The sequence below is a fragment of the Lagenorhynchus albirostris genome, chromosome 14 (genome assembly GCF_949774975.1).
Source record: "Lagenorhynchus albirostris chromosome 14, mLagAlb1.1, whole genome shotgun sequence".
Taxonomy (NCBI): domain Eukaryota; kingdom Metazoa; phylum Chordata; class Mammalia; order Artiodactyla; family Delphinidae; genus Lagenorhynchus; species Lagenorhynchus albirostris.
In genome coordinates, this window is record NC_083108.1 from 80,850,445 (window position 1) to 80,875,139 (window position 24,695).

At 45.4% G+C, this 24,695-nt stretch overlaps 2 protein-coding genes and 1 pseudogene across 4 annotated transcripts in view; 2 read left to right on the forward strand and 1 right to left on the reverse strand.

Moving 5' to 3' along the window:
* PSMD9 (proteasome 26S subunit, non-ATPase 9) lies at nucleotides 1-22,605 on the forward strand. Of its 2 annotated transcripts, none has more exons than XM_060121517.1 (6): nucleotides 1-200; nucleotides 4,038-4,140; nucleotides 8,018-8,229; nucleotides 10,297-10,398; nucleotides 21,817-21,905; nucleotides 22,226-22,605. In XM_060121517.1, the coding sequence occupies exons 1-6, from the start codon at nucleotides 63-65 to the stop codon at nucleotides 22,251-22,253; spliced, it is 672 nt and encodes a 223-aa protein (XP_059977500.1). In that variant the 5' UTR covers nucleotides 1-62; the 3' UTR covers nucleotides 22,254-22,605. The 2 variants fall into 2 exon arrangements, with proteins under 2 accessions (XP_059977500.1, XP_059977501.1); XM_060121518.1 differs by having other exon boundaries at nucleotides 3-200; nucleotides 4,041-4,140.
* Nucleotides 13,127-13,981, reverse strand: LOC132503903 (large ribosomal subunit protein eL6-like; annotated as a pseudogene).
* CFAP251 (cilia and flagella associated protein 251) overlaps nucleotides 22,387-24,695 on the forward strand; it is an 80,408-nt gene continuing 78,099 nt past the window's right edge. The window contains exon 1 of one of the 2 annotated variants that reach the window (XM_060121514.1): nucleotides 22,387-22,514. The gene's annotated coding sequence lies outside the window, so the exon portion shown is untranslated. Of the gene's footprint in view, nucleotides 22,515-22,754; nucleotides 22,890-24,695 lie in introns of those variants that run through there. The other variant, XM_060121513.1, reaches the window with a different exon arrangement.

Below are 24,695 nucleotides of genomic sequence, written 5' to 3' on the forward strand. Positions count from 1 at the left end.
AGTCTCCTCGGGCGTCCGCGGTCGGGAAACCCGCAGTCAGGGCTCCCGGGCCGAGGTTCACGATGTCGGAGAAGGAAACGAGGGAGAGCGGAGGCTCCCCGGAGGCCAGCGGGGTGACTGCCAGCTACATACAGGAACTGATACGGCGCAAGGAGGAGATCGAGGCGCAAATCAAAGCCAATTATGACGTGCTGGAGAGCGTGAGTGTGGGCACGGGGCTTCCGGGCGGGCGTGGGAGGCGCCCGGAGGCCTCCCCAACCCGGCCCCCAGACCCGGGGCGGGGACTGAGAGACCAGGGCGGCCTCCGCTTGAGCTCTCAGCTGTGGGTCTCTCCCTCCCTGGGAGGCCCAAGGCGCAGCAGTTGTGGCCTCTGTGGGCAGCAGACAGTGAGGCAAATAACGTGAATAACTAGGAACAGTTAGAATTGATGTTCTAGCAGGTATTTGTGGAATTCTTGTTGGGTGCTGGGCGCAGTTGTTAAGCGCTTGACATTGGTTAACTCGTTTAATCCTCCCAACAACATTTTGAGGTGAGTTCTGTCATTTCCCCCATTTTAGGGATGAGGCAACAGAGGCATTACTTAAACCTGCCTCAAGTCACAGGGCCAATAAGTTTGCAGAGGCAGGGTGATAATCACCTCTATCATCAGTCCTTGTTGAACGGTTACCAGATGTCCTGTGCTTTACTAACCACTTTACCTCAGAGCTTCTTAAGCTTTAGTGTGTATTCGAATCACCTGGAGAGCTTGTTAAAATTCAGATTCTGTTGGCGGACAGATGTGTGGGAGCAGCTACTGCATTTCTAGCAAATTCCCAGCGATGCTGATGGCACTGGTCTAAGAACCCAGCTTTGAATGACAGGAAAGGCTCGTTATCCTTATTGTATAAGGAGGAAACTGAGGCCCAGAGTGGGGAAAATCCTTGCCTAGGGTCAGGTAGGTTGGAAGTGGCAGTGGTGGGGCTAGTTCTTAGCTAGCCACACCCCACTGGCTCCAAAACGGATACAGTTTTTTTTAAGCCACCTAGTATAAAACCACAGATCAATTTGCTGGGGAAGAGTAAATGAATTACATTCTATGTAGGGCGGATGGAATGCATTTTAGGTGATGGGAGTAAGATGAAGTATCATATGGAGGTCAGGGTACCATTTTACTGGGCGCTGACTATGTGCCTGAAGGGGGCCGGTTTATGTATGTGTTATATCGTGGAATCCTCTCAACTACTCTGTGAAGTTGGTTTGTTACCCTGAGGTTCAGAAAGGGGAAGTCACTTGTTCAGAGTCACAAAGTGGGATTCAGATCTTATGCCTGTTGAACCCAGAATCTGTGCTTTCAAGTGTTGTGCCAGCAACTTCTCACACCTTAGTTACTTTGCTACTGCAGGCAGGATATGCTCTATCTGTATACGTCCTGTACTGTTACTCCCTTGATATTTTTCTTTAAGTTGCCTCACTTTTTTACTTAGATAGTTTTATTTTTAAAGGAAATCTTATAACTTCACAGCATATGAAAAAATGAGACTCTCTTTCCTTAAATATAAAAGTGTATATCAAGGTGATCCATCCAACTCTCTGTCACCTGATAAATGGATAGCTGAAATGTGGTCTATCCATACAACGGGATATTAGCCAGTAAAAAGGAATGAAGTGCTGGCACATGGCTGCGTAAGTGCATGAATCTTGAAAACGTTATGCTAAGTGAAAGAAGTGCATCACAAAAAACCACACATTTTATAATTCCATTTATATAAAATATCCAGAATAGGTAAATCCATAGACAGAAGATAGATTAGTAGTTGCCAGGGGCTGAGGGGAGGGGGGAATGGGAGTGACTGCTAGTGGGTCTTGGGTTTCTTTTTGGAGGGTGATGGAAATGTTCTAAAATTGATTGTGGTGATGGTTTCATAACTCTGTGAATATTCTAAAAACCATTGAATTGTACACTTTAAATGAGTGGGTTGTATGGTGTGTGAATTATATCTTGATAAAGCTGTTAAAAACAAAATGGAGAGGGCCAGAGATAACAAGTGATCTGGAGGTGATATAAAGACCAGCACCAAATGGAGACTTTCTCCCTGATTATTGAAGGGTTGAAGATAATTAGAAAGGGAATGGGTTATTTAATGCCCCATGTGTGAGTTGCCAGTGGTGTGAGTCCCAACTTTGGAAAGCAGTGTCTGATGTGGTATTGACTTGGAGAGGCCAGTCAACTCTTAGTCATCATGGGCAGGCATGAGGCAGATACAGATATTTAGCCCCTGGCACATTTATGCTGTATCTATAGAGAGTCCTGCGCTAAGAGAGTATACGAGACCCCCTTCCCCGCGAACAGGAAACAGTAGGTGTAACCCAGAGGCTTTCAGAGAGAAAGGGACAGACATGAATGGAATCCTTCCCCCGTGTACACTTTCAGAGAGAAAGGTACAGACACGAATGGAATCCCTCCCGCTAGCACATGTGTACACTAGGCAGCTGGTCTCTGTGCTGATAATTACAGCCATCACCTATTACTTTCTATGTATATTAATTTCCTAGGGCCATCATAACGAATTACCACAGCTTGGTGGCTTAAAACAACAGAAATTTATTCTCTCACAGTTGTGGAGTCCAGAAGTGTGACATCAAGGTGTTGGCAGGTTTGAGTTTTTCTGGGCGCTCTGAGGGAGAATCCGTTCCATGCCTCTCTCCTAGATTCTGGTGGCTGCTGGCCATCCTTGGTTTGTAGCTGCATCACTGCAGTCCCTGCCTCTGTCTTCACGTGGCCTTCTCTCTGCGTCTCTGTGTCCCAAATCTCCCCCTCCTTTCTTTTATCAGGATACCCGTCATTGGACTTAGGGGCAACCTTAAATCTAGGATGATCTCTTCTTGCTGATCCTTCACTTAATTATATCTGCAAAGATCCTTTTTCCAAATAAGGTCACATTCACAGGTTCTGGGGTTTAGGACTTGGACATATCTTTTGGGGGCCGCTGTTCACCACTCTGTGAATGTGCCTGGCACTGGGCTAAGCACCCTACATAGGTCAGCTCGTTAATTCTCAGAGCAGGTGGGAAGGGAGGTAAGTGCCGTTATTCCCATTTTATAATTGAAGAAGCTGAGGCCCAGAGAGGTGAACCTCTTAACCAAGGTCACCCAGATTGTATGTGGCAGAATTGAGCTTGAAATAAAAGTCTGACTGAAAATCCCTGAAACATGTCATATAACATGTTTCATTGCTTTTGTGCACCATGCTCTGACTTATGTAGGAAAAGACTTTAAAACATTAAAACAAGGGAATTCCCTGGCGGTCCAGTGGTTAGGACTCTGCGCTTTCACTGCCAAGGGCCCAGGTTCAATCTCTGATCAGGGAACTAAGATTCCACAAGCTGTGCGGCACAGCCGAAACAACAAACAAACAAACATTAAAACAAATGTATTGTTTTCCATAGGGAATACATTGCCGCGGTCAAAATTCAAAATCTACAAAAGGATACATAATAGAAAGTCTCTCTCCCTCTGCTGTCCCTTAGCCTCCCCGTTCCTCTCCCCAGATGGCAACTGGGGTTCCAGTTCAGTGTTCCTTCCAGGGATGAAAAGCCTGTTTGAAGTCCCCTTTACATCTCTTTTTATTTTCAGAAGAACCAAAGTCCTGCCTCAGCTGGGTGCTCTTTGAGGTTTTTACTCCCCTCCAGCTTCCAAGGCCACCAGCCAGGTGTCAGCTGCCCATAGGAAGGAGGGTTTGGAGGAGTGGAGGAAGAGGCTGGCCTTGGGGGTGATGCTCAAAGGAGTCTTTAGTTTTATCTGCACTGCTCTAACTTCAAAAAAGGAGAATGGATTCGTGCATTACTGGTGTTATTAAAAGTCGGTTAAAAAATGGTGCCCACCACAGAGAGCAGTCATGAGAGGATGTGGGAAAGGACCTGGTCTGTGCCAAGTGATCAATATATGGCCTCTCTCGTTACTGTCACCTTTATTATGACTGCAGAGGACGGGAGTCTGGGGAAAGAGGCCCGAGGACTTCATACCTGTGAAATCTTTTTGACCTCATTTCTCCCCTCCAGCAGAAAGGCATCGGGATGAACGAGCCACTGGTGGACTGCGAGGGCTACCCCCGGGCAGACGTGGACCTGTACCAGGTCCGAACCGCAAGGCACAACATCGTCTGTGAGTGACCCTCTCTGGGGATGTTCCCCCACCTTGCAGCAGGGGATGTTTAAGGCACACAGAGGAATCGCCAGTGTTCCATATTGTCTGCTTCCTTGGCTTCTGCCTTGATGGGATCATCTCACTGTCCCCATCGAGGGACTGAGAACTAAGGGGGCAGGTTAGACTCTAGGGGTCTGTCTTTATGGTTTCATTTTTCATTTTGTTTTTAGGGCCTTTGCTTCATTGCGGAAACTTTTATTGCAATAACAACAGAAACCCAAGTCAGATATTGCTTACGATCCCAATCAAATCAATTACGTCTTAGGAACTACGTTTAGCTATTAATGATAGTGACCTAACTATGGTCACTCAAACAGAAAACAGCTCAGTTCCTCAGTAAAGACATTTGGAGGTAGGCAGCGCAGGGCTGGTCATCAGAAACTCAGGCTCTGCCATCCTTAGGCAATTCATCCATCTTCAGGGTCACCATGTCCATGTTCCAGGCAGGAAGAAAGGGAAGGAAGAAGGCAGGAAGGGCACAAGCTCCTATGCCAGCTGCCACCCCTCCTGTAAAGGATCTGTCCTGCAAGTCCCACTCCCACCCCCTGCATCAATTTCTGCTTTCCTCTCATAGGCTCCTCTGCCTGCAAGAAATGTACCCCACAATGGGCATGTTGCTATCCTAAATAAACTCTCTTATTTATGTGTGTGTATATGTATTGTATGTATGTATATACGTATGTATTTATTGTCAAGGAACAGAGAGAGTAGAGATTGGGTAGTTTATTAGTCTTCTGTTTCTGCTGTAACAGATCATCACAGACTTGGTGGTTTAAAACGTCACGAATTTATTATAGTTCTGGAAATGAGACATCCAAGTGGGTCTCACTGGACTAAAATCAAGGTGTCAAGCAGGGCTGTGTTCCTTCTGGAGGCTCTAGGGAGAATCCATTTCCTTGTCTTTTCCAGCTTCTAGAAGCTGCCCACACTCCTTGACCTGCAGCCCCTTCCATCTTCAAAGCCAGCAGTCACATCTCTCCAGCTTCTGGGTTTGGCATCACATCTCTTTCTCTCCCTCTCCTGCCTCCCTCTTTCACTTATAAAGACAGTTGTGATTACGTTGGGCCCACCACCTGGATAATCTCCCCATCTCAGGGCCCTTAACTTAATCACACCTGCAAAGCCCCCTTTGCCATGTAAAGTAGCAAATTCACAGGTTCTGGGGACTTGGATGGGAACCTCTTTGGGGCCACTTTTCACGCTGCCACAGGTAGGCAACCAGCAGTCTCTACCACAAAGTCATATTAGAAGGGAATTTATCATCCACCTTTCTCCCTTAATGACTTCTGTTTTACCTGTGAATCTTGACTCTATATACAGCGTGCTTTGGTCTAAGGCCAGGTTTCTCAGTGAGAGTACAGGTAGCCCTGGGGTGAGACACAGCTGAAGATGCCAAAGTTTCCTCAAAGTCACACTATGATCGTAGGACTTCTTAGAGCGTCACTTTTCCTTGAAGATGTTGGGAAAAGAAGCATGCCATTTTAATATTAAAACAAATAGGAAGATACAGAGTAGGGAAAAACCGTGTTAAGACAGTCAGACTGGAGGGAAATTTGGGGCTTTTGGCTAAACCCTTGGACGCCCCAGGGAAGCAGTCCACTTGCTCCCCAGTTAGGAGGATTCTGGGAGAAATTTGAGAAGCCCTAGCCCACAGTGTGAGGGTGGGCACCGACTTATTTTTTTCCAAATGGTTGGCCTGATGTTACAACACCATTTAGTCTGTTCTTTCTCCGTTAATTTGAAACACTAACAATATTGCGTATTAAATCTTTAGACGTGCTTATGTCTCTTTCTGGGCTTTTTGCTCTGTTCCGTTGATCTCTCTTTTTGGGTGCTAACATCATGCCATCTTAATGACTTTAATATACGTAAGAGTCTGTTTGAGCGATTCCTTATTGGTCTTCTTTTGAAAAACTGTTCTCACAAGTTTATTTTATTTAAAAAATAGACTTTTTTAAAAAAAATTATTATTTATTTTTGGCTGCATTGGGTCTTTGTTGCTGCGTGTGGCTTTCTCTAGTTGTGGTGAGCAGGGCCTACTCTTCGTTGTGGTGCGCGGGCTTCCCATTGCGGTGGCTTCTCTTGTTGCGGAGCTTGGGCTCTAGGCATGCGGGCTACAGTAGTTGTGGCTCTCGGGCTCCAGAGCTCAGGCTCAGTAGTTGTGGTACACAGGCTTAGTTGCTCCACAGCATGTGGGATCTTCCCAGACCAGGGCTCGAATCCCTGTCCCCTGCATTGGCAGGTGGATTCTTTAAACGCTGTGCCACCAGGGAAGCCCTAAAAAATAAACTTTATTTTTTAGAACAGTTTTAGATTTACAGAAAAATAGGGAAAATAACACAGAGAGGTCCGGTATACTCTGTACCTAGTTTTCCCCATTACTAGCATCTTCCCTTAATATGTTGCATTTGTTATAATTGCAAGTTTGTTTTTTGAAATGTACTTTGGAAACATTTTGTTCAAGGAAAAAATTTTTTTTAATTCTGATTAGAATTGCAGTATATGGTGTATGAAGTCATTCATTCCTTTACCCAGCAGCAGTAGCTTGAGACTTACTGTGTGCCAGGCCTCTCTGAAGGCTCTGGGGTCCTCGTGGAGCTTATCACCTGGGGGACCTTTTCTAGTCAGAGTGACCGTGTATTATACACTGACACCATTTTAAGTCTTCCTGCCCAGGTTTATGTCTTCATTTATTCAAGTCTGGGCTCTTTCTCGTGTCTGCACCAGTGGGTTGAGTGCTAGAGGCTCGTAATGCCTGAGGGCCTTACCTGTTCTCCAAAGTGACAGGAGCAGAGGAACAAGGTCAGGTAGCCTTGCGTGCCTACAGTCCAAGGTGCCTGGAAAGTCTGAAAGTCTGTGGCCTATGGATGCTAGATGTGGATTGGCGGGCAGTGCTGGTTTGTTCAGGCCTCTGGAACTCTTCACAGGGAACTGGCTTTTTTTTCTTTTAAGGTTTTTTTTTATTTTTGATGTGGACCATTTTTTAAAGTCTTTATTTAATTTGTTACAATATTGCTTGTTTTATGTTTTGGTTTTTTGGCCACGAGGCATGTGGGATCTTAACTCCCTGAGCAGGGATCAGACTTGCACCCCCTGCGTTGGAAGGTGAAGTCTTAACCACTGGACCACCAGGGATGTCCTAGGGAACTGGCTTGAATGAGGTGCCGAATCCAGAGCCGTAGAGGAAGTTGTCTTTAGGTTAAAAAACAAGTTAACCTAGCTCCCAGCCACTCTGGTAGCCCGGCCTGCAGAGATGACTTGCTTGGCCCACACAGTCCTTCCCAACATCCTGAGTTGACCGTCAGTACTGAAAAAAATCCGAAGGTTTCATCCCCAAACTCCTAATTTCCAGCTTTGCTCCCTGTTGCCTCTCCCAGACTGAATATCACCAGTCACGTGTTGGTAGACTTGGCATCATTTTTTCTTCTAGAGGCATTACGAGAAAAGCGAAAGCCTTCTTAGCCCAGCCTGCTTTACTCGTGTTTGCCCCTTGTGAGCGTTTGAGTTTGTGGCCATGGATTCACCTGGTCAGTTCCCTCCTTCTGCTCACCTTTCAGGTCTCAGCTGAAACGGTGCTGCCTTTGGGGAGCCTTCCCTGATCTCCTAGTCATTGAAGTCATCAGGTGTCATTGCAATCACTTGTCCCACAGCTGCTCTCCTTGCAGGACTGTAAGCTTCATGAGGGCAGCCCCTCTGTCGTGTTCACAGATAGGTCCTCAGCTTCTAGCACAACGTCTGGCATATAATAAGTGCTCGTTGAATAGTCAGTGAATGAACGTGTGGGTCTTGTGTCCTCAGCTATCTTCTCGGCCCCTGACACGGTGCTCTCCTCCAGGCTTGCAGAACGATCACAAGGCGGTGATGAAGCAGGTGGAGGAGGCCCTGCACCAGCTGCATGCTCGCGACAAGGAGAAGCAGGCCCGGGACCTGGCCGAGGCCCACAGGGAGGCCATGAGCCATGGCCTGGGCCAGAGCCAGGACCTCAGCCCGGCTCAGGCCTTCGCCATAGTGAACAGCATCAGCCCCGGCTCCCCTGCCAGCATCGCAGTAAGCCAGGGCCTGGCCCCGTAAATCCACACCCCAAGGGTGCCTTGGGGCGGGGGTGGGGGTGGGAGGCTATGGACAGACAGACCCACGCTGTCACCAGTGCAGCAGACGCCGATGAAGGCCCGCTGCAGCCCAGCAGGAGTCAGCCCCTGCTGCCCACTCAACTAGCTGCAGAGAGACCCTGGGACACAGGGTGACCCCGGAGAGGGAAAGAGGCTCTCTTCTCAGGGCCGATTTTAGCTGGGCGTTGAGTAATGGACACGAGAATGACAACAGTAGCTGCCACTTGCTGAGCCCTTGCTTAGCACCACGTATCCTGCCAAGTGAGTTATAGCTTCCCTGGTGTCTTTAGAGAAGTTTTAACAGCTTTATTGGGATATAATTCACATACCATAACTTTAACCCTTTTAAGGTACATATATGATTCAGTAGCTTTTAGTGTATTAACAGTCAATTTTAGAATATTTTCATTATCCCAAAAAGAAGCCCAGTGTCAATTTGCCATTACGCCTCAACCACCCCATCCCCTGAGCCCCTGGCAACCACCGGTCTGCTTTCTGTCTCTCTGAACTTGCTTATTTTGGACATGTCATATATGTGTAAATGGAATCATATAATATGTGGTCCTCTATGACTGGCTTCTTCCTTTTAGTATCATGTTCTCAAGGTCCAGCCATGTTGGAGCATGTATCTCAACTTCATTCCTTTTTTAATTTTTTTTAAAATTTTTACTTTTTATTTAAAAAATTTTTTTTATTGGAGTATAGTTGATTTACAGTGTTGTGTTAGTTTCAGGTGTACAGCAAAGTGAATCAGTTATACATATACACACGTACATGTATCCACTCTTTTTTTCTTTTTTTTAAGATTCTTTCCCCATGTAGGCCATTACAGAGTATTGAGTACAGTTCCCTGTGCTATATAGAAGTTTATTATTAGTTATCTATTTTATATATAGTAGTGTGTATGTGTCAGTCCCAATGTCCCAATTTATCCCTCCCTCATGTTCATTCCTTTTTACTGCTGAGTTTAATGTGCTGTCTGGATAGACCACGCTTTGTTTATCCATTCCTCAGTTTCCATTTTTTGGCCATTATGAAGAATGCTACCGTGAACATGATGTACAAATTTTTATGTGTACCTGCATTTTGTTGTTGTTGTTCAGCCTTAGTCTAGTCTTTTTTTGAATTTTATTTTGTTTATTTATTATTTATACAGCAGGTTCTTCTTAGTTATCCATTTTATACTTATTAGTGGATACATGTCAATCCCAATCTCCCAATTCATCGCACCATCCCCCACCACTTTCCCCCCTTGGTGTATGTGGGCCTGCATGTAATATTTAATCCCACAGCCGTTCTCTGGGGTAGGTACTAATCTACCCCATTTCACCCATGAGGAAAAGCCTCAAAGACCTGAAGTACCTTGTGCCAGGACGCATAGTTTCTAGAAGGTGGACCTGGGTCCTGCCAGTCGTCTTTAGTGATCACAAGACTGCAGGTTACACACAAGCTCTGTTTTATTCACCACTGTGTGCACAGCATCTGGCACAGAGCTGTCGTCAGCCTGCGACGAGTATTTGTTGAAGGGATGGGTGAATTGTGATCCGTGCTCTTAGAGTGACAGGATCACTCTAGTCCTGGGTCAGTGTTGTGCCCGTGGCTGCTTGCCTGGGGGCTTTTAGGGCCAATGCATCTAAATTCTGACCCCTGAACAAAATAGGCCAGATGGGCCTGCCTCTACTTGCCCCCAAACCTGGGTCAGACCCCAGAGAGCTTTTCCCCATTTTCCTCCAGGCCTATACAACTGCCAGCTTTTCTCAGACACTGGGTAGACCTGGCCACCTTTTATTAGATCTGCCCCTGGAGGAACCCCCGGAGGAGGTGGCCCAGTTATCCACCATCCCTCCCTGCCCGAGGTATCTAAATCCCAGCCTCTTTGCATCGTGCCTGCCGTTCTCCCCTGTAGAAAACACGCTTATTAAATTGGGAACGTATGGGAGGGTAAAGAACACCAGAAGAACATTTAAGCTCTAGCCTGATTTTCTGTTTTCCCTTCTCTCTTTAGGGTCTGCAAGTGGATGACAAGATAGTGGAGTTTGGCTCTGTGAACACCCAAAACTTCCAGTCGCTGCAGAACATTGGCACTGTGGTCCAGCACAGTGAGGGGGTGAGTTGGAGGTATTACGTGGCATCTGACCAGTAACCCTGGAATTGCTGGGGCCAGGAAACGTGGCCGGGGCCTCTGACAGCTGCCCTCAGAGTGCCGTTTCTCAGGCACAGTCCCTGCTCGGGGCTTTCGCATTTGCTGTTCCCTCTGCCTAGAATGCTAATCTTCTTCCCTTACCCCCTCACCTTCCTTCCTTCCCTCCCTCCTCTTGTACAAATGCCACCTTCTCAGTGAGGCCTTTCCAGCCACCCTGTCTAAAATACCCCTCTCCTGCTTCCTATCCCCGTTTTCATTTAACAAGGTTTCTTAGACATCTTTTCATCTGGGCACACACCTCGCTCTTTTTCACTGCTGCATAGCACTCCATGGTATGAATGGATAGAAGTTTGTCCACCCGCTGTCTTATCAGTGGACGTCTTGTTCATTTCCAGTTTTATGCCAGTGTGAATAGTCGTGCATACTTGTTCACAACTGTGCACACCTGGAAGTAGAATTACAAGCTCTCAGCAAATGCACACTTAAGATTTTAATAGGTAATTTGAAAAAGTTTTATGAATTTGTACCCTGACCAACAGTATGTGAGTCCAGTCGTCCCTCAGTATCCACGGGGGATTGGTTTCAGGACCAGTGCAGATACCAGAGTCTGTAGATGCTCAAGTCCCGTGGTTGGCCCTCCGTATCCACGGATTGTGCAGTACTGTATTTATTGAAAAAAATTCACATGTAAGCAAAACTAAGCAGTTCAGACCCATGTTGTTCAAGGGTCAACTGTGTATCATATCATCAGCAGTACTCTATTATTGATCTTTTAATAACTTTGCCAAAATGCCATCTTGTTTTAATTTGTATTTTCCGGACTACCAGTGAGATTGAGTACCATTTCTATGAATTGTCTGTTAGTCTTTTTTCCCCACTTATTTTCTATTGGGTTATTTGTCCTTTTTAAAAATTGATTTGTAGGAACTCTTTCTATATTCTATATATTAAATCTTTGCCTGTTTATACATTGCACATGTCTCTCCTGATTAGCTCCTTTTCTTTTAACTTTCTTTATGGTAACTTTGATTACTTGAAAGTTTCTTTTTTTAATTCACTTAGATATCCATTTTGTTAAATTTATTAATATTATAGGGCTCTTTGCTGCCAAAACCATCCCTGAGGATTAAAATAAAGAAATACAGTACAGTGCATAATAGTGTAGTGCTGTTCAAACAGTAGTATATTAGAACTTGATTTGTGTGCCTTTTGATAATTTCATTCCTTAAAGATATAATAAAAGTTGAAATTCAAAATAGGCTGCAGCCTTCTAGTTTCTGGCAGAATATGCCATTAAAAAACACTTCCACGTAACCATCTCATCTTGTTTCTCAGTAATGTAACCCCAACCAAACCTTTTTTTGGCAAAGATCCATACTTTGCAGGAGAAATATGGGGCTCAAAGTACAGAGAAATTACTAAAGTTTTTGGTTCCCAAATGAAATCTTCAGTTCAACCGACAATTCTTGGTTTGTCTTGCACCCACACAGCCCCTACTTGGCCACACTGCTCATCCATGCGTAACTCATCAGAAGGCAGGCATCGGGCCAAGAAACAGTTGGCCAGTGTTGGCGCCCTGCTAGAGGTCAGGCCCTCATTTCTGCACTGACTGACACCTTCATCAAGTCTGTACTTATGTGGAAGTTTAGAATTTTGATTTTGTCAAATTCATCAGTTTTTTGCTTTACGGCTTTGGCATTTTGTGTCTTCTTAAAGAAATTCTTCTAGTACTTTTGTCTTTAGCTTTTCTTTAATCCGTCTGGAATGTATCTTTTATTTTTATTATTATTTTTTTGGCCACACCGTGCAGCTTGCAGGATCTTAGTTCCCTGACCAGGGATCAAGCCTGGGCCCCCTACAGTGGAAGCTTGGAGTCCTAACAACTGGACTGCCAGGGAATTCCCTATTATTGTTTTTTATAACAGTTTAATTGACGTACAATTCGCATACCTTATAGGTCATCCATTTAAAGTGCATAATCCAGTCGTTTTTAGTCTATTCATGGAGTTGTGCACCCATCACCACAATCAATTTTAGAACATTTTCATCACCTCAAAAAGCCTTGTACCTGTTAGCAGTCACTCCCTATTCCCCCCATATATACCAGCCCCTGGCAACCACTAAACTACTTTCTGCCTCTATGGACTTGCTTATTCTGGACATTTCATATAAATGGGATCATACAATATGTGATATTTTATGACTACTTTCACTTAGCATAGTGTTTTCAGGGTTCATCCATGTTGTAGCATGTGTCAGGAACTCATTCCTTTTTTTAAAAAATAAATTTATTTACTTATGTATTTATTTTTGGGTTTGTGTCTTCCTTGCTGCGCGCAGGCTTTCTCTAGTTGCGGCGAGCGAGGGCTGCTCTTCGTTGCGGTGTGCGGGCTTCTCATTGCGGTGGCTTCTCTTGTTGCAGACCATGGGCTCTAGGCATGAAGGCTAAAGTAGTTGTGGCATGCGGGCTCAGTAGTTGTGGCTTGCGGGCTCTAGAACACGGGCTCAGTAGTTGTGGCTCGCGGGCTCTAGAACGCAGGCTCAGTAGTTGGGGCACACAGGCTTAGTTGCTCCGCGGCATGTGTGATCTTCCTGGACCAGGGCTCCATCCCGTGTCCCCTGCATTGGAAGGCGGATTCTTTTTTTTTTTTTTAATGGACCGAATTATTTAATTAGGTTCTTTGTAAGAAGTTTAGAACACTACTTTGTGAGGATAAATTCTGTTTGTAAGAGCGAACACAGAGCGGAGGTAGCCCTGGAGTTGAGGAACAGCTTTGATTCTTTGCAGAATTTGTGAGTCCACAGCTTTCTGATCAACCTTCCGCTGCTCTGTAATCTCGTATTTCTCTCTCTCTGTGTCGAAGATCTCACCTTCCTGGTGCCTGGACTTATGCAGTTTCTTCTTCTTGAAGTAAGCATCAGTGAGATGTTCTGGGATTTTCACACCACTGATTTCAATTTTGGTGGAAGTGGCAATGACAAATTTCTGGTGTGTTCTCCGCAGAGGAACTCGATTGAAGGACAGAGGCCCAGTCACAAGTAGCAAGCCACTGCTCAGCTGCTTCAGGAAAATGACCCTCTTGCCTTTGTGGCGCCCAGTGAGGATAACGAGAATGGTTCCAGGAGTGATGCTAGCGCGCGGTTTCCTCACGTGCTTACTGAAGGGTTTTTTGCCGTGACTCAACAGCTTTCGAGGCACATCTTCAGTAGGATAATACCTAGGCATTTTGCGAAGTTTAACCACCCGGGTACCACCATTCTTGTCACCACCAACTGGTTTTGTGACAGTAGCAAGAAGCTTCACCTTCTTTTTCTTTTCAACCTTGGATTTAGCTGCTGAATACTTCCTCTTGTACGAGGCCTTTCTGGAATACATAGCCGATAGGGAATATCTGCCAATTCCTCTGACCAGGACAGGGTTTCGGCTGCAGTGGGGCTTCCCCTGCTTCCCCTGCTTCACCTTTTTAACCTTGCCACCAGCATCAGCCTTCTTGGCTTCAGGTTTTTTCTCCTTAGTATCTGGCTTCTCAGCCTTTTCACCCACCATCTTGCAAGATGGGAAAAAAGGGCAGGCGGATTCTTAATCGCTGCGCCACCAGGGGATCCCAGGGCTTCGTTCTTTTTTATGACCGAATAATATCCCGTTGTATGGATAGACCATATTTTATTTATCCATTCATCAGTTGATGAATATTTAGGTTGTTGCCACTTTTTCGCTATTGTTATAGGGTCATACTTCTGTGAACATTCTGTGTAAGTTTGTGTGTGGTCATATGTTTTCATTTCTCTTGGGTTTATAGCTTATCTGAAATTAGTTTTTCTGAATGGTGTGAGGCAGGGCACCAAACTTAATTTTTTTCCCCAAATGGACAGTAGTTGTCCCAACACCATTTATTGAAAAGTTAGTACTTTACCCACTCATTTATATTGCCACCTCTGTTCTATAATTCTTATGTGTGCAATTCTTTATTCTGTTTCTTTGATCTGTTTGTTTGGAGCCTTTCTGGGTTCCCTGGAACAAATCCATTTGTTCCTGCTCTGCTTCCCTTTAACCCCTGGCTATAAAGGGTGTATTATTTGTCTAGTGGTGAGTGAGAAATCACCCCAGAGCTTTAACAGCTCGAAGCATCAAGCATTTATTATCTTATACAGTTTGGGCGGTCAGGCAGCGTCCAGGAGCCATGTAGCTGGGTGGTTTGGGCTCAGGGTCTCTCATGAGGTTGTGGTCAGGATATAAGCGGAGGCCATAGTCATCTGAGGGCTTGACTGAGGTTAGAGAATCTGTTTCCAAGATCCCTCACTCACATGGCTGTTGGCAGGAGGCTTCAGTTCCTCATCACAAGGGCCTCTCCACAGTGCTGCTTGAATGCCCCACAGCGTGGTGGCTGACCTCCCCAAGAATGGGCGGTCCAAGTGAGAGCAGAGAGGAGTCAGCAGCACCTGCTCTGACTCAGTCTCTGAAGATTCACACTCTCACTTCCACTTTATTCGTTAGAAGCGACGAAGTCCAGCCACCACTCAAAGGGAGAGGAATTAGGCTTTAGCTTTGGAAGGAAGGAATTTCAAAGAGTTTATCCTTGTGGCATGGTACCTTTGTTACCTCTTTACTGTCCAGTCATCATTTTAGTGAGATTTCTAGAGATGATGCAGATGTAGGTTCATTCTGTTATGTTTACCCAAAGTCTCAGTTTTTCTGTCCTTCCTCCCCACCCCACCCCCAGCTTGCTAGTGTGTCATAGTTTACTCACGTCTCTTGGGTACCTTGCTGCACATACTTTTAAACTTTGTAGTTGTCTGGGCTCATTGTTAGTGGTTTGCTTTGTAAATACGTCTTTTTTTTTTTTTCCTGGTAGAGGTAATACAAACACATGGTAAAAACAGAACCGAAGAACATGGAATGAAAAACCTCCCTCTCCTCCAGGTGCATTTCCTGTCCTCCAAAGGCAGCCACTTTCCAACTGTGTGTCCTTCATACATCAGCACACAGAGCTACTGGTTGCTTTCATTAAGGTCTAATTGACCCACAGCAACATTCCCCCTGTTCAGTGTCCAGTACTGTGAATTTTGTCAACTGTATGTAGTTATGTAAATGTCACCACATGAAGATACAGAGCAGTTCTACAGCCCGAAATGATCTCATGCTTTTGTAGCTAAGCCCTCTCTGCACCCCCATCGCCCGGAAATCACTGATCTGTGCTCCATCCCTGTAGCTTTACCTTTTCCAGAATGTCATATAAGTGAAACTGCAGAGTATAAAGCCCTTTAAGTCTGGCTACTTTCACCCAGTGTCATGAATCTGCCGTTCTTCCACATGGTCACGTGCATCTGTAGTTCATCCCTTTTCACTGCTGAGTAGTGCTCCACTGTGTAATGAGCCCCAGACTCTTCATCCATTTCCCAGTGTGGGGCATTTAGGTTGTTTTCCAGTTTTTGGTGATTACTCATAATAGCCACTGGTTTTTAATTTGTCTTTTCCAGTTAAATATATTCTTAGGCTCTTTATAGGCCTACAGATCCTTTTTTTTTAAAAAAAACTGAGGTATAACTGACAAATAACATGATATTAGTTTCAGGTGTACAACATAGTAATTCAATATTTGCATATATTGGGAAATGATTGCCACAGTAAGGCTAGTTAACATCTGTCACCATACATAGTTACACATTTTTTTCTTGTGATGAAGACTTTGAAGATTTATTCTCTAGCCGCTGTCAGATATGCATAGAGTATTACCGTATACCAGAACGCACAGTGTGGTGACTATAGTTAATAACACTGTATAAGGCCTTCTTTACAAAAGTAGTCATTGAACGTTTTCTTTTTTTTTTGAATGTTTTCTAACAACAGAACCTTTTCTTCAAGTGAAATTTCCTGGGGAATTCCAAAATATCAAACAGATAAAAGCTGAGCTGCTGGGATAAGCTAGAGGGGGTGGGGGGACCTCACGCCCTCAGGGCCCGGGGTGCTCCTGGAACCAGAGCCCAGCTTGAGAATAAGGGGTCTGGGTTTTTATGGTCTCTGCTCTATGAATTAAAAAAAGTTTTTTAAAACCCCACAGCATTCTATTGTTAGACTTTTAGGTACTTTCCAATTTTATGGGAACCTGAAAATTAACACTCTTGTAGACAAAGCTCTGTTTCCTTAGATAATTTTCTAAAGGTGAGTTTCTGGAATGCATATACTTTCAAAGGAAAAAACCCTTAAATTAAAATAATTTTTCTTTATTATAAAAATAATGTGTATTTCATTCAGCCATAAAAAGGATTGGTGTACCGATATGCTATAACATTAACGAACCTTCAAAGGACTTCTGGTAAGTGAAAGAAGCCGAACAGAAAGGGCCACATATTTAATTAATTAATTTATTTAAATTTATTTATTTAATTTATTTATTTTTGGCTGCGTTGGGTCTTCATTGCTACACGCGGGCTTTCTCTAGTTGTGGCGAGCAGGGGCTACTCTTCGCTGTGGTGCACAGGCTTCTCGTTGCGGTGGCTTCTCATTGTGGAGCACGTGTGGGCTTCAGTAATGTGGCATGTGGGCTCAGTAGTTGTGGCTCACGGGGTCTAGAGCGCAGGCTCAGTAGTTGTGGCGCACGGGCTTAGTTGCTCCGCGGCATGTGGGATCTTCACTGACCAGGGATTGAACCTGTGTCCCCTGCATTGGCAGGCGGATTCTTAACCACTGTGCCACCAGGGAAGTCCCAGAAAGGGCCACATATTTTAGAATTCCGAAATGTCCAGAATAGGCAAATGCACAGAAAGCAGAGACAGAAAGCAGACTGGTGGTTGCCAGGGGCTGGGGGAGGAGGGAATGGGGAGTGATTGCTAATGGGTATGGGGTTTCTTTTTGGGTGATGGAAATATGCTCTGAAATTAGTTAGTGGTGATGGTTGGACAAGTCTCTGAATATATACTTTAAAATGGTGAATTTATTGTATATGAATTATATTTCAATAATAAAAATAATGTGTTTTTATTGTGAAAAAAACTCACACAATGCGAACGTATTTCAAGTAAGAATAAAAGTCCTGGATTTCTCCCTCCCTTGTAGTACCTTCCCTGCTCTGAGTCCTGGGCAAGGTGCAGGCGCTACAACAGGGAACAAAACAGGTCAACCAAGGGTCCGTGGGAACATTTTAGTGGGGGAGATGAGCATTAATCAAATAATCACAGATGTGTAATTGTACACTCCAGTGAGTGCTATGAAGGGACAGTTCAAGGGGGCTAGGAGAGCAAATAGTGGGGTTCTGATGTAGTTTGGGGTTGAAGGAGAGTGTTCCTGAAGACGTGGCCTCTAAGTGTATTGAAGTTTATCAAGACTGGCAGGGAGAGGAGCCCACCAGCAGGGTCAAGGCCCTGAGGTGAGAGGATCAGAGAAGGCTGATTGGAACCCAGAGCAAGGAAGAGGGGGAGAGGGGAGGAGGCAGGGCCCTTCTTCAATGTTCCCGAGCAGCAGTAGAGAGCTTCTTCCAAGCTGGAGAATAACAGCTGTAAGCAGCTTCGTGCCTTGAAAAGATTTCTCCAGAGGCCAGGTAGAGAGCTGATTGGAGGGCTGACAGAGTTTTAGCAGCCAGGTCAGGAGATGATGGTGTCTTTGACGAATGGGCTGGAGGTGCAAGTGGGCAAATCAGAAAGACATCTAGGACGTGCCATAGGTAGAAACCCTCTGGATTTCTAGCTCTCCCAGGGCCATCATTTCCAGAACTGGAAACACATCAGTGAAGCTCTCACACATTTTCTGGGTGTGGATGTGTATGTCTACAGTGATTGCTTTTTGAAAAAGAAGTCACAAAGAAGACCTACTCTATGTACCGTTCTCGATGTTTCTCCCTTTGAAGGGATTTCCATGTTGGTGCATGTGTATCGGTACACAATGTACCATGTTCCCTGGCTTGGTTTCTCATCGTTCGTTTAACCAGACCCCCAACCTGGACATTTAAGCCATTGCCAATATTTGGCCACCACAAATAGTGGTGTCGTGAATATTCTTATCTTGTGTGAGGGTTTCTGTCAGATTTCTAGAAGTGGAATTACTGGGTTAAAGGCAGTGCACATTTACCGATTTGATAGGTGTCGTCAAGGTGTCCTCCCAGAAGCTTGCGTTAGTTCATGTTCTCTCCAGTAGTGTATGTGAGTGCTTATTTCTTGACCCTCCCCAACTGTGTTATTGTCAGTCTTTTATCCTGTGACAATCGAGGTGGAAAATGGTGTCTTTTTTTGTTTTTCATCATGCTTTATTTTTTCTGATTCAGAGATCCCATTGATAGATCTGCCTTAATTTTTTAAAATTACGGTAAAATGTACACAACATAGAATTTACCATTTTTAAGTGGCATTAAGTACATTCACATTGTTCGGCAGCCATCTCCACCACTGTCCCTAGAACTTTTTCATCTTCCCAAACTGAAACTCTACCCATTAAACACTAACTAGTCATTCCCATCTCCCCAAGGTTCTGGCAACCACTAATCTACTTTCTGTCTCTATGAATGTGACTGCTCTATATACAGCCCTCTAAGTGGAATCACACTATATTTGTCCTTTTGTGACTCATGTTTCACTTAGCATAACGTCTTCATGGTCCATCCAGGTTGTTACATGTGTCAGAATTTCCTTTTTAAGGCTGAATAATAGGGACTTCCCTGGTGGCGCAGTGGTTGGGCATCCGCCTGCCAATGCAGGGGACATGGGTTTGAGCCCTGGTCCGGGAAGATCCCACATGCCGCAGAGCTACTGAGCCTGCGTGCTACAACTACTGAAGCCCGCACACCTAGAGCCCGTGCTTCGCAACAAGAGAAGCCAACCCAATGAGAAGCCTGCGCACTGCAACAAGGAGTAGCCCCCGCTCACCACAACTGGAGAAAGCCCGCATGCAGCAGCGAAGACCCAATGCAACCAAAAATAAATAAATTTATATTAAAAAAAAAGGCTGAATAATATTCTGCTGTGTGTATATACTACATTTTGTTTATCCTGTAATCCATTGATGGCCACTTGGGTTGCTTCTACCTTTTGGCTATAATGCTATTCACCATTTTGGTGAATAATGCTGCTATGAAATGGGTATACAAATTATGTGTTCAAGTCCCTGCTTTCAGTTCTTTGGTTATATACCCATATGTTTAATTGCAGGTTGATATGGTTATTCTATCTTCAATCTCTTAAAAGATTTATTTATTTATTTATTTTGGCTGTGGTGGGTCTTTGTTGCTGTGCACGGGCTTTCTCTAGTTGCAGCGAGCGGGGGCTACTCTTCATTGCAGCGTGCGGCCTTCTCATTGCGGTGGCTTCTGTTGCAGAGCGCGGGCTCTAGGCTCGCGGGCTTCAGTAGTTGTGGCTCGCAGGCTCTAGAGCACAGGCTCAGTAGTTGTGGCGCGTGGTCTTAGTTGCTCTGTGGCATGTGGGATCTTCCTGGACCAGGGCTCGAACTCGTGTGCCCTGCATTGGCAGGCAGATTCTTAACCACTGCGCCACCAGGGAAGCCCTATTTTCAGTTTTTTAAGGAATAGTCATGCTGTTTTCCATAGTGGCTGCACCATTTTACACTCCCACCAGCGGTGTATAAAGGTTACGATTTCTCTACATCCTCACTGACTCCTATTATTTTCTTTTTTTCTTCTTTTTTTTTTTTTTTTTGCAGTACGTGGGCCTCTCACTGCTGTGGCCTCTCCCGTTGCGGAGTACAGGCTCCGGATGCGCAGGCTCAGTGGCCATGGCTCACAGGCCCAGCTGCTCCGCAGCATGTGGGATCTTCCCGGACCGGGGCACGAACCCGTGTCCCCTGCATCGGCAGGTGGACTCTCAACCACTGCGCCACCAGGGAAGCCCCCCTTTGTTTTTTTTGATAATAGCCATCCTAATGGGTATAAGGTGATACCTCATTGTGGTTTTAATTTGCATTTCTCTAATGATGAGTGATGTAGGCCATCTATTCATGTGCTTATTGGCCATTTGTATATCTTTTTTGGAGAAATGTTTAACTTCTTTGCTCATTTTTTAATTGGGTTGTTTGTTGTTGCTGTTGAATTCTTTATATATTCTGGATATTAATCCCTTATCAGATATATGATTTGCAGATATTTTCTCCCATTCTGTGGGTTGCTTTTTCACTATGTTGACAGTGTCCTTTGATGTACAGAAGTTTTAAAATTTGATGAATCTTGTTTTAACTTGTAATTTTCTTTGGTATATATTGTACCTACTTTAATTTTTTTGTTAAGGTAATACGTATGCATAGTAAAGAAGAAATAATGGTACAGAAAGATAAAAAAGTAAATGTCTTCTTCTCTTACTCCAAACTGCTAGTGCTTCTTTCTGGAAGTAACCACTGTTAACAGTTTATCTTCCAGAAAACTTTGTATGCACCAAGCAACACATATGTCTATTTATTTATTTAGATTAATTAATTAATTAATATTATTTTTGGCTGCATTGGGTCTTTGTTGCTTCGCGCCGGCTTCCTCTAGTTGCGGCGAATGGGGGCTACTCTTTGTTGCGGTGCGCGGGCTTCCCATTGCGTTGGCTTCTTTTGTTGCAGAGCATGGGCTCTAGGTGTGCGGGCTTCAGTAGTTTTAGCACACAGGCTGAGTAGCTCCGCGGCATGTGGGATGTTTCCGGACCAGGGCTCAAACCCATGTCCCCTGCATTGGCAGGAGGATTCTTAACCACTGCGCCACCAGGGAAGTTCTATGTCTATTTATTTATTTATTGAATTTTTAGAGCTTTTATTATTATTTTTATTATTTATTTTTAAATTATTATTTTTAAATTGAAGTATACTTGATTCACAACACATATGACCTTTTAGGACATATATTCAAATGGATTCATACTTTGCTGGTTTTGTTTTGTTTTTACTAAACAAACTGCTATTCACTATACTGTATTTGACCAATAGCTTATTGAGGGATATTTTGGGTGTTTTCAGTTTTTGAAATTTATAAACAGTCCTGGGATAAATGCTTTGTTCATATATCATCTTGTACTTTTGCAGAATATATCTTATATGCACCTTTTAAAGATGCTTTGTTGTTGCTGGGGGCAGTTGTGTTCTTCCAGGAAGAAGGTACCAAATCTGTAGCCCCACTGCCTGCCCCCAGAGTGCCACATCCTCCACATTCTCACCAGTTGTAGGAATTATGCCTAAAATAAGCATCCTTACTACCAGTCTGGTGGGTGGGACTTCCCTGGAGGTCCAGTGGTTAAGAGACTCCACGGCACTGCAGGGGGTGTGGGTTTGATCCCTGGTGGGGCAACTAAGATCCCACATGCTGCGCGGCCAAAAAAAAAAAAAAAAAAAGACAGTATCTCAGCATTCTAGTCTGAATCTCTTTGAGTACTAAGGAGGTTGAACATAAAATGAGCTCATTTTCCTTTCAGAAGCCCCTGAATGTGACAGTGATCCGCAGAGGGGAGAAATACCAGCTTAGACTCGTGCCGACACGCTGGGCGGGAAAAGGACTGCTGGGGTAAAGTATCCGTGTCCGTTCATTCACACTGCAGCGTGCACTGCATGCTTGCTAGACACAAAGCTGCGGGCGGGAGGTGGGGTCGTTGGGAAATGAAGGGAATTTCCAGACTGCCTGTAGCAACTCATGATAAGTCCTTGTGGCGGGAATGAGATTCCAGGTATGGAGGTGGAGGGAGCCCTGGTCGCTCTGGTTCTTTTATTAACTGGACGTTTGCTTTGAAAGAATGAAAGCATGTAGGTGAAAAGCTCAGGACGGCTCACTTCTGATCTTCCTGAATGGAGCCACAAACTTACACTGTTCCTTTTTTTTCCTTCCAGCTGCAACATTATTCCTTTGCAAAGATGATTGTCCCTGGGGAACAGAAACAGGAAAGCATATTCCCTTGCCCCAGACTTGGGTCTAGTGGGCATTTCCTCCTTCTCTTCTCTTCCTGAAGCTCAAGGATCTGGAAGAGGCTGGGAGCCTGAACTTCTAGGTGGTGGAAACGCTGTGGCCTCCCAGTGTGATCTCTTGGGATTAACGCATTGTTAAAAACTAGATTTGTGTTTAGCATCTTCTGCAAATTAGGCCACGGCCCTACATGGGAATCCTCTGGATTGTGAGCAGGTGGGTGGGAGTTATTCTGGTAGGTGCTGATGTGACTTTATGCTTCTAGAAATTTTGTTTTTTTCCCCCAAATAAACAGTTTTACAGTGTTGATATGAGCATGTTATCACCCCAGCTGAATTTCCTATGAACTTCTCAAACCAAAGCTCAGGTGGGAGTTAGATCAGCCTCAGGAAAGTTGGGCAGAACAAACTAACAATTGTACCGAAGTCAAGATTTGACCAGCAACATCTCTGGGACGTCATCCTTTAGTGAATGGGGGTTCCAGACGCTCAGGCTGCACCTGCGTTTGCACTGCGGCACTGCTGCTCTGGATACAGGATAATTGAGTCTCCTGGGCCTGCCCTCGGATCAGCACTTTCGTAGACTGCTAAGGTGTGTTGACATTGCTGATGGGAACCAGCAGTGTGTGCAGCGCTGTCTTCTTGCAAATGCTGATTCCTCCTTCCTTCCTTCCTTTTATTTTCTCTCTTTAACATGGCAAAGTGAGTTTCAGTGATTCCTAGTGCCTCCGTGCTTTACTTTTTTTCTCTCTTCACCGTATCACAGTGTTTTATTTCCACAGTTCTTGCAGACCACTTTCTGTTTCAGAGGGCATCTGGCACATTCTACTGAGGCATGCTTGGGTTCTTCAGGCCTGGATTTGCTTGGCTTAGATGCAGATATCAGCTCGCCCTGACGGGAGTCAGTACTGGGTGTGCTTCCAGCCATGGGTGCTCGTGCTTGGCTGGAAAGCCTTCCTGTTGAGCGTCTGCCCCCAAACACCATGTACTCTAGCCGAATGTCCACGTGGATTTCCCCCCTTGTAGCCACAGACGTGCTGTGTTTACCAGTGTTTAAATTGTTTTTCTAATTCCACGTGTTTTCCAATCTTTTATAAGCCCTAGACTATAATAAACACAGCTTGCCCCATCCAGGAATCCCTTTTATTTTTTTGAGATGTATGCAAATGCAGCAACCAGCATTGGGGTATGAGGGTGGGGTGGGGATGGAGAGACTCAGTCACATCCTCCTCAAATGATAGCAGCAGAGAGTCTTCTGCATCAGTGCCTTTGGCTGGTTTCCTGCAAGCCCCCCCCCGCTTCAGAAACCTCAGGATGGCCACGCAGGTGGGCTGTCTTTTGTGAGGTTCTAGTGGAGAGACACTTGGAGGTGGAATCATCCTAATAGATTTAACAAACTGGTTTTGCAGAAACGTTATGTGATAAGATAACGTAACCTATGAAACATTTAATCCCAGCTGGCTAAAATTTTCTGTACAACATCTAGTGCCCGGGCGAGGAGGTGGGGAGGACAGCTGTGTGCTGCACCAATGAGACCGGGAAATTTAGTTTGCTTTTGACAAAGAGAATTTTATCAAACCGTTCGTACTTCTTCACATAACTTTGTCAAGTCTTCAGAAAGTCAGAGTTGCTAGGATTGGCCGCTGCAGCTTCTCATGGGATGGCACCAAGGGAAAACATGGGGGAGAGTGGGAGGGGAGGAGAGAGGTGAGAGGAAAGCCAATTTTACCTCCCAAGTCGCGGCGGCAGGGGGCGAGCTCGACCAGCTCCCCGCTCCCGCTCCCGCCGCTTTCTGGGCACGTGACCGCTGTCCAGCCTTCGTGCTTTACGGCCCGTCGCCTGCAGGCGGCAGCGATTACCATGGAGACGGGGCTTGGGTGGCGACCGTAACTAGGGAGCCCTTGGAGGAGAAAGCGGCGGCAGCTGGAGGCCGGGAGGTGGACGAGGGGTTCACGCGGCGGGAAGACCCCGGCCTTTGAGGACCAGGGTGGGCGCGCTCTGTGAGTCAGGGGCGGGGGCCCCGGCAAGGAGGGGCCTGGTGCCTCTTGGGGGGCGCTCACCCCACCTGGGCTCGGCCTGGGGCAGCTCCAGGCAGACCTGAGCTGGAGGAAGGGGCCACGCCTGGGCTTTGTGCCCCCACGGACGCACACACCTGCTCCCCGCACCCCCCATGAGGAATTTGGCAAAGTTTGGCAGTCGGAAGAGGCTCTGTACTAAGGGCCCTAGACTTGAAATCTTAGCAATTTTTCAGATGGCGGAACTGAACATTGAGAGGTCTGCTTCTTACTCGCTGTATGATCTTGAATAAGTCACTTCACCTCTCAGAGCTTCAGACTCTTAAGTTTGCTGTAAGAAATAAACGAGAGAACATGCTAGGCTTTTTAACTTTCTAGACTGC